The 12,270-nt window shown below is 43.4% G+C and overlaps 1 protein-coding gene across 1 annotated transcript; it reads left to right on the top strand.

Moving 5' to 3' along the window:
- Positions 1–6,753: 6,753 nt before the first annotated feature.
- On the top strand, positions 6,754–11,850 carry LOC311125838 (intelectin-like; the record flags this gene model as incomplete). The annotated part of the gene is made up of 6 exons (XM_084199870.1): positions 6,754–6,894; positions 7,867–8,114; positions 10,274–10,432; positions 10,991–11,108; positions 11,428–11,531; positions 11,698–11,850. Coding segments are annotated over 6 exons (923 nt in total), but the record flags the coding sequence as incomplete, so codon positions are not given.
- Between the last annotated feature and the right edge of the window lie 420 nt (positions 11,851–12,270).

Below are 12,270 nucleotides of genomic sequence, written 5' to 3'. Positions count from 1 at the left end.
AACTACTCTAATCAACTTCATCATCAAACCTGTGATTAGTGGAATCAGGTGTACAGTGCATTCGGAAAGTATTCAAACCCCTTGACTTTTTCCACATTTTGTTATGTTACAGCCTTATTCGAAAATGTATTCAATTGTGGTCAGAGTAACCATCGGGTTCTTGGTCACCTCCCTGACCAAGGCCCTTCTCCCCCGATTGCTCAGTTTGGCCGGGCGGCCAGCTCTAGGAAGAGTCTTGGTTGTTCGAAACTTCTTCCATTTAAGAAAGATAGAGGCCACTGTGTTCTTGGGGATCTTCAAGGCGGCAGACATTTTTTGGTACCCTTCCCCAGATCTGTATCTGTGCTTTGACACAATCCTGGCTTGGTTTTTGCTCTGACATGCACTGTCAACTGTGTCAACACGTTCCCAGTGGGTCAGAAGTTTACATACACTCAATTAGTATTTGGTAGCATTGCCTTTAAATTGTTTAACTTGGGTCAAACGTTTTGGGTAGCCTTCCACAAGCTTCCCACAATAAGTTGGGTGAATTTTGGCCCATTCCTCCTGTCAGAGCTGGTGTAACTGAGTCAGGTTTGTAGGCCTCCTTGCTCGCACACGCATTTTCAGTTCTGCCCACACATTTTCTATAGGATTGAGGTCAGGGCTTTGTGATGGCCACTCCAATACCTTGACTTTGTTGTCCTTAAGCCATTTTGCCACAACTTTGGATGTATGCTTGGGGTCATTTTCCATTTGGAAGACTCATTTGCGACCAAGCTTTAACTTCCTGACTGATGTCTTGAGATGTTGCTTCAATATATTCACATAATTTTCCTTCCTCATGATGCCATCTTTTTTGTGCAGCAAAGCACCCCCACAGCATGATGCTGCCACCCCCGTGCTTCACGGTTGGGATGGTGTTCTTCGGCTTGCAAGTAACCCCCTTTTTCCTCCAAACGTAACTATGGTCATTATGGCCAAACAGTTCTATTTTTGTTTAATCAGACCAGAGGACATTTCTCCCAAAAGTATGATCTTTGTCCCCATGTGCAGTTGCAAACCGTAGTCTGGCTTTTTTATGGCGGTTTTGGAACAGTGGCTTCTTCCTTGCTGAGCGGCCTTTCAGGTTATGTCGATATAGGACTCGTTTTACTGTTGATATAGATACTTCTGTACCTGTTTCCTCCAGCATCTTCACAAGGTCCTTTGCTGTTGTTCTGGGATTGATTTGCACTTTCGCACCAAAGTACGTTCATCTCTAGGAGACAGAACGCGTCTCCTTCCTGAGCGGTATGATGGCTGCGTGGTCCCATGGTGTTTATACTTGCATACTATTGTTTGTACAGATGAACGCGGTACCTTCAGGCATTTGGAAATTGCTCCCAAGGATGAACCAGACTTTTTTCTGAGGTCTTGGCTGATTTCTTTTGATTTTCCCATGATATCAAGCAAAGAGGCACTGAGTTTGAAGGTAGGCCTTGAAATACATCCACAGGTTCACCTCCAATTGACTCAAATGATGTCAATTAGCCTATCAGAAGCTTCTAAAGCCATTGTATCATTTTCTGGAATTTTCCAATCTGTTTAAAGGCACAGTCAACTTAGTGTATGTAAACTTCTGACCCACTGGAATTGTGATATAGTGAATTATAAGTGAAATAATCTGTCTGTAAACAATTGTTGGAAATATTACTTGTGTCATGCACAAAGTAGATGTCCTAACCGACTTGCCAAAAATATATTGTTTGTTAACGAGACATTTGTGGAGTGCATTTACATTTACATTTTAGTCATTTAGCAGACGCTCTTATCCAGAGCGACTTACAGTTAGCACATACATTATTTTATCGAACCCACAACCCTGCCGTTGCAAACGCCATGCTCTACCAACTGAGCTAGGTTGAAAAACGGGTTTTAATGACTCCAACCTAAGTGTATATAAACTTCCGACTTCAACTGTAGACAGGTGTGTGCCTTTCCAAATCATGTCCAATCAATGAAATTTACCACAAGTAGACTCCAATCAAGTTGTAGAAACATCTTAAGGATGATCAATGGAAACAGGATGCACCAGAGCTCAATTTCGAGTCTCATAGCAAAGGGTCTGAATACATATGTAAAAAAGGTATTTCTGTTTTTTATTTTAAATACATTTGCAAAAATGTCCTAAACACCTGGTTTCGCTTTGTCATTATGGGGTATTGTGTGTAGATTGATGAGGAAAAAAAGTAATGTAATCCATTTTAGAATAAGGCTGTAACGTAACAAAATGTGGAAAAAGGGAAGGGGTCTGAATATTTTCCGAATGCTCTGTATAGTGCTAGGGGAAAAATAAAAATGAGCATCCCTTTACGTCCCGTGGACCAGGATTAAAAAACACTGGTCTACACGTTTCAACAAGCGTGCTTTCTATAGTAAAAGGGTTGGCTTCTTTTTCCTGTAGTGGAATGTTGTAATGGCCTCACAGAGGGAGTAGCAATAAAAGCAACGCGAAGATCTTTTATATTACGTGAGGCGTTGATCTTCAACTAGGTTTATTTATGTCGGCTTCATCATCGACCCCATTTTGCTGAGGTAGGCTTGGACTTTCCCGTATATGACATCACAGTGATCTCTTATTTGATTATAACGTCTTTGTTCTTTATAACTTTGTTAGAAGTTGTATCTCTCAGGCCTGGCCAATAGGAGACAAGAAGGCTGTGTTTACACAGGCAGCCCAATTCTGATCTTTACCCCCAATTATTGGCAAAGAGCTGATCTGATTAGACAAGAGACCAATTAGTGAAAAAAGGATCGGAATTGTGCTGCCTGTGTAAACGCATCCCAAGTGTCTCAAATGGCATCCTATTCCCTATATAGTGCACTTATTTTGACCTTATGGGCCCTGGACAACAGTAGTGCACTATAGGAATATGGTGCCATTTGAGATCCACCCTAAATTAATATTGACTGATTCCAACTTCTTTGTTCTTTAGAACTTTGTTTCCAGTCTCTCAGACCTGGCGGATAGGAGACAAGCTGTGTCTGTAGGTAAAGGGTTGGGACCAGTTTCCAGTCTCTCAGACCTGGCGGATAGGAGACAAGCTGTGTCTGTATGGAAAAGGGTTGAGACCAGTTTCCAATCTCCCAGACCTGGCGGATAGGAGACAAGCTGTGTCTGTAGGTAAAGGGTTGGGACCAGTTTCCAGTCTCCCAGACCTGGCGGATAGGAGACAAGCTGTGTCTGTAGGTAAAGGGTTGGGACCAGTTTCCAGTCTCCCAGACCTGGCGGATAGGAGACAAGCTGTGTCTTTAGGTAAAGGGTTGGGACCAGTTTCCAGTCTCTCAGACCTGGCGGATAGGAGACAAGCTGTGTCTGTATGGAAAAGGGTTGAGACCAGTTTCCAATCTCCCAGACCTGGCGGATAGGAGACAAGCTGTGTCTGTAGGTAAAGGGTTGGGACCAGTTTCCAGTCTCTCAGACCTGGCGGATAGGAGACAAGCTGTGTCTGTATGGAAAAGGGTTGGGACCAGTTTCCAGTCTCCCAGACCTGGCGGATAGGAGACAAGCTGTGTCTGTAGGTAAAGGGTTGGGACCAGTTTCCAGTCTCCCAGACCTGGCAGATAGGAGACAAGCTGTGTCTGTATGGAAAAGGGTTGAGACCAGTTTCCAATCTCCCAGACCTGGCGGATAGGAGACAAGCTGTGTCTGTAGGTAAAGGGTTGAGACCAGTTTCCTCTTATCAACTGTTGTAATGGCCTCACACAGATTAAACGGTTTGAAGTAGCAATAAAAGTAACATGAGAATCTTTTATGAGGCATTGGTTGATGATCAACTAGGGTTATTGTTTTAGTTGTTTATCCTTCTGGCTATTGACCCTGTTTTGGTAAGCTTGTACTTTCCATTAAATTCCATCACACTTTCCTGTAAAAGAAGCACTAAATCATTATTGTTCAAAACAAGTTTGTTCCTTATAGCTTTGGGTTTACGGTTATATGTCTCAGACGTGGCAGATGGGAACACGTGGATCTCTCAGAGCTGGGATAAATATGGGCAGTGTTAAGGGTTGGTAGCATAAAGAACCCCCAGGATCCTTCACTGAGACCTCTCTGCGGCAGGTAACTCAACATTGACTTCTGATAATACTGTAATATGGGATAACGTCATTCATTTGTGATGACAAGTTTGTTGCGTGATATACTTTAATGGAAACCTCCATTACAAGTTGTAGTATGTCATCATATATGTCTTACCTTTTTAAGTATATTTAAAGTATAACATTTTGGTGATCGGTTGATGTCTCTCTCTCTCTCTCTCTCTCTCTCTCTCTCTCTCTCTTCCCCATAGACATGTTGTCCTGTGTTCTCCTCTGGTTCTCTCTCTCTCTCTCTCTCTCTCTTCCCCACAGACATGTTGTCCTGTGTTCTCCTCTGGTTGTCTCTCTCTCTCTCTCTCTCTTCCCCATAGACATGTTGTCCTGTGTTCTCCTCTGGTTCTCTCTCTCTCTCTCTCTTCCCCATAGACATGTTGTCCTGTGTTCTCCTCTGGTTCTCTCTCTCTCTCTCTCTCTCTCTCTCTTCCCCACAGACATGTTGTCCTGTGTTCTCCTCTGGTTGTCTCTCTCTCTCTCTCTCTCTCTTCTCCATAGACATGTTGTCCTGTGTTCTCCTCTGGTTGTCTCTCTCTCTCTCTCTCTTCCCAGTAGACATGTTGTCCTGTGTTCTCCTCTGGTTGTCTCTCTCTCTCTCTCTCTCTTCCCCATAGACATGTTGTCCTGTGTTCTCCTCTGGTTGTCTCTCTCTCTCTCTCTCTCTCTTCCCCATAGACATGTTGTCCTGTGTTCTCCTCTGGTTGTCTCTCTCTCTCTCTCTCTTCCCAGTAGACATGTTGTCCTGTGTTCTCCTCTGGTTGTCTCTCTCTCTCTCTCTCTCTTCCCCATAGACATGTTGTCCTGTGTTCTCCTCTGGTTGTCTCTCTCTCTCTCTCTCTCTCTTCCCCATAGACATGTTGTCCTGTGTTCTCCTCTGGTTGTCTCTCTCTCTCTCTCTTCCCCACAGACATGTTGTCCTGTGTTCTCCTCTGGTTGTCTCTCTCTCTCTCTCTCTTCCCCACAGACATGTTGTCCTGTGTTCTCCTCTGGTTGTCCCTCTCTCTCTCTCTCTCTCTCTCTCTCTCTCTCACTCTCTCTCTCTCTCTCTCTCTCTCTCTCTTCCCCATAGACATGTTGTCATGTGTTCTCCTCTGGTTGTCTCTCTCTCTCTCTCTCTCTCTCTCTCTCTCTCTCTCTCTCTCTCTCTTCCCCATAGACATGTTGTCCTGTGTTCTCCTCTGGTTGTCTCTCTCTCTCTCTCTCTTCCCCATAGACATGTTGTCCTGTGTTCTCCTCTGGTTGTCTCTCTCTCTCTCTACCCCATAGACATGTTGTCCTGTGTTCTCCTCTGGTTGTCTCTCTCTCTCTCTCTCTCTTCCCCATAGACATGTTGTCATGTGTTCTCCTCTGGTTGTCTCTCTCTCTCTTCCCCGTAGACATGTTGTCATGTGTTCTCCTCTGGTTGTCTCTCTCTCTCTTCCCCATAGACATGTTGTCCTGTGTTCTCCTCTGGTTGTCTCTCTCTCTCTCTCTCTTCCCCACAGACATGTTGTCCTGTGTTCTCCTCTGGTTGTCTCTCTCTCTCTCTCTCTCTCTTCCCCATAGACATGTTGTCCTGTGTTCTCCTCTGGTTGTCTCTCTCTCTCTCTCTTCCCCATAGACATGTTGTCATGTGTTCTCCTCTGGTTGTCTCTCTCTCTCTCTCTTCCCCATAGACATGTTGTCATGTGTTCTCCTCTGGTTGTCTCTCTCTCTCTCTCTTCCCCATAGACATGGTGTCCTGTGTTCTCCTGTTGTTGATGTTTCCTCTACTGATGGTTGAACATGCATCATGTACACCTACAACTAACTCAACTTCAATACCTCAACTTGGTAAGATATTGACCTTCTCACTTATTCACTGCTCTAATTTACTATAAACTATATTGTCCATTTGTTACGGCGAACAACGACCCTCCCCACCCCCCTCCCAGATAGCATACCACACACACCGTTGTGTACTGTAATTTATATGTATACAAGCAGCCATACCTCAGGTGAATAATTTCCATACTATTGTAGGACCAGTATGGAAATAGGCCTCCAGCCTCTATAGGGTTTTATCCTCTGTAAAGTTTAATGTTGTTTCCAGCTGGCCTCCAGGCTCTATAGGGTTTTATCCTCTGTAGTGTTGTAATGTTGTTTCCAGCTGGCCTCCAGGCTCTATAGGGTTTTATCCTCTGTAGTGTTTAATGTTGTTTCAAGCTGGCCTCCAGGCTCTATAGGGTTTTATCCTCTGTAGTGTTTAATGTTGTTTGCAGCTGGCCTCCAGGCTCTATAGGGTTTTATCCTCTGTAGTGTTTAATGTTGTTTCAAGCTGGCCTCCAGGCTCTATAGGGTTTTATCCTCTGTAGTGTTTAATGTTGTAATGTTTTCTCCAGCAGACTGCTGCTTCTAATTATCAGACTCACAACTAATTCAACTTCACTGTCTCAACTTGGTGTGACACTCACACACACACACACGCACGCACGCACACACACACACACACACACACACACACACACACACACACACGCACGCTCACACACACGCATGCACACACACACACGCACGCACGCACGCACGCACACACACACACACGTGCTTATCAAGTATTTGAACATTTAAATGTACATACAAAACAACTTTCCTCTTATCTTGGTGATATTCCCGTTCCAGAAGCAGTGCAGGCGGTCCATGAGGGCAGACGTGCAGTCGGAGCCAGAACAGACTTCAACAGTTTGGACAGGCTGAGGAACAGAACACGATACGTTGCCAGGAGCTGTAAAGAAATAAGGGACAGATATAACCAACATGAAGGTAAGAATTTTTTTTTTATGTGATAATAATCATATATTAACAATATATGCCATTCAAACAGACGCTTTTATCCAAAGCGACTTACAGTTATTGCGTGCATACATTTTCACATGGGGTTGCCCCAGTGGGAAATAAACTCACAATCCTATTGTTGCCTTGCTCTGAGTCACACAGGACCATCCATGTTTATAACTGCCGTACACTGCAATGCTGCATATGAAATAACTATTAATGTCTGATCACTCAGATTACAACAGAAAGAATAGCGGTGCCAATCTTGTACTGTGTATCTGTCGCCACCTGGGGGTTGTGTTTGGTGTTGCATGTACAGTACATTGAGTATCACCATGGTTATAAAGAATTTACTTATCACAGATGGGCAGCTATATTTCGTTATATTTAGATATGTGTATCAATATATGTAGATATTTACTTTGTTATATTTACATATATATTAGTATATTTTGGTATACACTTGAATATATGTAAGCATATAGTTCAATATATTGTTAAATGCTTTAATATATGCAGGTATGTATTTCAATATATGTATTTATATATTTCAATATCTGTAGTTATGTATATTTTCAATATATGTCGATATATCAAAAAGAAAGCAGGACCAAGGCACTCTTCATATAATTAAATAAAATGCCTTTATTAGTATCGCCTGTTCAATAGAAACAAAGATTTTTTTTTTATCCGACGCGTTTCGGCATATGAAGAGCGCCTTGGTCCTGCTTTCTTTTTGATGACCCAATTCACCCCTTTGACCAAAGAGCACCTTCTGTCTACCAACATCTACTACTGTGTACCTTAGTAGCGCTTCCCTTCCTCCTCATTTCTACATGTTTTGCCCATTGGCAATAAGTTCCCATGTTATTTTGTCCAAAAAAAAACAGGTCATATCGCTTCCTCCTCTTTCTACTAGTATGTGGATATATCGTTGTAATATATTTCTCTGTCCGTCAGATGGTCTGTACTATCTGACCACAGCCAGCGGGGTGATGTACCAGACCTTCTGTGACATGACCACAGCGGACGGCGGCTGGACCCTGGTGGCGAGCGTGCACGAGAACAACATGTATGGGAAGTGCACGGTGGGCGACCGCTGGTCCAGTCAGCAGGGTAGTAACCCCAACCGGCCAGACGGAGAGGGGAACTGGGCCAATAGGGCCACCTTTGGAACAGCAGAGGGCGCCACCTCTGATGACTTCAAGGTAGAGCGACTTGTTTTGTCTTGTCTAGTCTAGACGGTCTAGTCTCAATCGTGTTTTTCTAGATCATCTAGTGTTGTCTAGTCTAGATCTATTTTTCTAGATCCACCTCATGGACTGTACAGTCAGGCGTCAGATTGCTATATCATATGATGGGGTTTAAGCTGATATGTTAAATTGATGATCAGATTGCTATATAATATGATGGGGTTTAAACTGATATGTTAAATAGATGAGCAGATTGGTATATCATATGATTGGGTTTAAGCTGATATGTTAAATAGATGATCAGATTGCAATATCATATGATTGGGTTTAAGCTGATATGTTAAATAGATGATCAGATTGCAATATCATATGATTGGGTTTAAGCTGATATGTTAAATAGATGATCAGATTGCAATATCATATGATTGGGTTTAAGCTGATATGTTAAATAGATGATCAGATTGCAATATCATATGATGGTGTTTAAGCTGATATGTTAAATAGATGATCAGATTGCTATATCATATGATGGTGTTTAAGCTGATATGTTAAATAGATGATCAGATTGCTATATCATATGATGGAGTGTAAACTAATACGTTGAAAACCTATACAGCAGGGTTGGGCAAAATTCCATTTCAATTCCAGTCTATCCAGAAAGTAAACCAAATTACAATTCCAAATTCTTCCCATTGGAACGCATGGAAGAGAATTGGAATTGGAATTTTAGTGCATTTCCTGAATTGACTGGAATTGGAATGGAATTGTGTTATGCAAGACACAAATTAATACATCTCCTTCCCTCTCCCTCAGAACCCTGGGTATTAATACATCTCCTCCTGTCTCCTTCAGAACCCTGGGTATTAATACATCTCCTCCTGTCTCCCTCAGAACCCTGGGTATTAATACATCTCCTCCCCTCTCCCTCAGAACCCTGGGTATTAATACATCTCCCTCTGTCTCCCTCAGAACCCTGGGTATTAATACATCTCCCTCTGTCTCCCTCAGAACCCTGGGTATTAATACATCTCCTCCTGTCTCCCTCAGAACCCTGGGTATTAATACACCTCCCCCTGTCTCCCTCAGAACCCTGGGTATTAATACCTCCTCCCCTCTCCCACAGAACCCTGGGTATTAATACATATCCTCCTGTCTCCCTCAGAACCCTGGGTATTAATACACCTCCCTCTGTCTCCCTCAGAACCCTGGGTATTAATACATCTCCTCCCCTCTCCCTCAGATCCCTGGGTATTAATACATCTCCTCCTGTCTCCCTCAGAACCCTGGGTATTAATACACATCCTCCTGTATCCCTCATAACCCTGGGTATTAATATATCTCCTCCTGGCTCCTTCAGAACTCTGGGTATTAATACATCTCCTCCTGTCTCCCTCAGAACCCTGGGTATTAATAAATCTCCTCCTGTCTCCTTCAGACCCCTGGGTATTAATACACATCCTCCTGTATCCCTCATAACCCGGGGTATTAATATATCTCCTCCTGGCTCCTTCAGAACTCTGGGTATTAATACATCTCCTCCTGTCTCCCTCAGAACCCTGGGTATTAATACATCTCCTCACCTCTCCCTCAGAACTCTGGGTATTAATACATCTCCTCCAACTCCTTCAGAACCCTGGGTATTAATCCATCTCCTCCTGTCTCCCTCAGAAGCCTGGGTATTAATCCATCTCTGCCCCTCTCCCGCAGAACCCTGGGTATTAATACATCTACTCCTGTCTCCCTCAGAACCCTGGGTATTAATACACCTCCTCCCCTCTCCCACAGAACCCTGGGTATTAATACATCTCCTCCTGTCTCCCTCAGAACCCTGGGTATTAATACATCTCCTCACCTCTCCCTCAGAACTCTGGGTATTAATACATCTCCTCCAACTCATTCAGAACCCTGGGTATTAATCCATCTCCTCCTGTCTCCCTCAGAAGCCTGGGTATTAATCCATCTCTGCCCCTCTCCCGCAGAACCCTGGGTATTAATACATCTCCTCCTGTCTCCCTCAGAACCCTGGGTATTAATACATCTCCTCCTGTCTCCCTCAGAACCCTGGGTATTAATACATCTCCTCCTGTCTCCCTCAGAACCCTGGGTATTAATACATCTCCTCCTGTCTCCCTCAGAACCCTGGGTATTAATACATCTCCTCCCCTCTCCCTCAGAACCCTGGGTATTATGACATCGTGGCGGAGGACATGTCTGTGTGGCACGTCCCCAACAACTCTCCTTTGGAACACTGGAACCTGGCCTCCATCCTGCGCTACCACACAGAGAGACGCTTCCTCACCCTGCACGGAGGCAACCTGCACCAACTCTTCAAGGTATCACACAGACACACACGCACCTACACACAGACACGCACGTACACACACACACGCACCTACACACAGACACACACGCACCTACACACAGACACAGACACGCACATACACACACCTGCACCAACTCTTCAAGGTATCACACAGACACACACGCACCTACACACAGACACGCACGTACACACACACACGCACATACACACAGACACGCACGTACACACACACACGCACATACACACAGACACGCACGTACACACACACACGCACATACACACAGACACGCACGTACACACACACACGCACCTACACAGAGACACGCACGTACACACACACGTACAAAATACGCATGCATGTACACACACACACACAGTACAATGCACGCTTTCTTGTTAGAGAAAGTTTGGTCCACATTATGAATAACTTTGACAAACTAATGCATCAAGCTGATGCCTAGGCTTTAGCTCAGTAGGCTAACACAGTCTCGTGGCTCACCCAGTTGGCCACACAGATGGGTGCTTGATTAAAGCTCGACATGAATGATATTGTGTTCTAATGTGCCAGACCCATCCAGTGAGGTACAACGTGGGGTCTTGCAGCGACAGAGGACCATCCATTCCTGTTGTCTATGACCATGGAGACACAGAGACCACCAGAGAGCTGTATGGTCCCAACGCAAGAAGTATGGGGCTTCTTTAATTTGATCAACCATGAGCTAATGAAAGAGAGCGATGAATGCACTGAAATGAAATATATCTGTAGACATTTATTAACACGTCTTTCTTCAACTCAAGAAAGTATGTGACTTTTATTTAATCATATTTTATCCACCATGACACACAGAAATAATAGAATGGTGAATCAAACTAAATATACACCTGTAGATAACAACAACTTTACTGTCATTAAGTTTACACAGAAGGGAAATGTGTCTATGGAATAAATGACCTGGCTTGTAGACATTCATATCATGTTTCTGTCATGTTATTTTTCTCCTAAAGATGAGTTTCAACCTGGCTTCATCACGTTCAGAGCGATAAATATCGAACGAGCAGCCATGGCAATCTGCTCTGGGGTCAAACCAACCGGCTGCAACAGTGAACATGTGAGTTAAAAGGAAGAATCGTGGTATTCTTTTAAGACAAATAATTGCTGTGTGTGTATGTGTGTGTGCAAGCATTTAAATGACATGTATGAGTCCATCTGTTTCATAACCTGTGTGTGTGTGTGTGTGTGTGTGTGTGTGTGTGTGTGTGTGTGTGTGTGTGCAGTATTGTATAGGTGGTGGTGGACACTTCCCTGAGGCTGCTCCCACACAGTGTGGTGATTTCACTAGCTTTGACTGGGATGGTTACGGGACCAACAAAGGCTCGAGTGCGTCCAGGGAGATCACTGAAGCTGCTGTGCTGCTCTTCTACCGTTAAATTCCATCCAATAAACTTTTAATATATTCTATACACTGTAAAGAATAAAACTTTATTGTCCAAAGAAAACTAACCATTCCATGATGTTGAATAGAAAACGAACCATTCCATGGTATTGTATAGAAAACTAACCATTCCATTGTATTGTATAGAAAACTAACCATTCCATTGTATTGTATAGAAAACTAACTATTCCATTGTATTGTATAGAAAACTAACCATTCCATTGTATTGTATAGAAAACTAACCATTCCATTGTATTGTATAGAAAACTAACCATTCCATTGTATTGTATAGAAAACTAACCATTCCATTGTATTGTATAGAAAACTATCCATTCCATGACATTGTATAGAAAACTAACCATTCCATGGTATTGTATAGAAAACTAACCATTCCATGACATTGTATAGAAACTAA

This window comes from Coregonus lavaretus (genome assembly GCF_964263955.1).
Source record: "Coregonus lavaretus genome assembly, contig: HAP1_SCAFFOLD_7417, whole genome shotgun sequence".
In the NCBI taxonomy this organism is placed as follows: Eukaryota; Metazoa; Chordata; class Actinopteri; order Salmoniformes; family Salmonidae; genus Coregonus; species Coregonus lavaretus.
Note: the sequence above shows the minus strand (reverse complement) of the source record. Positions and strands in the feature narration are given on the sequence as shown.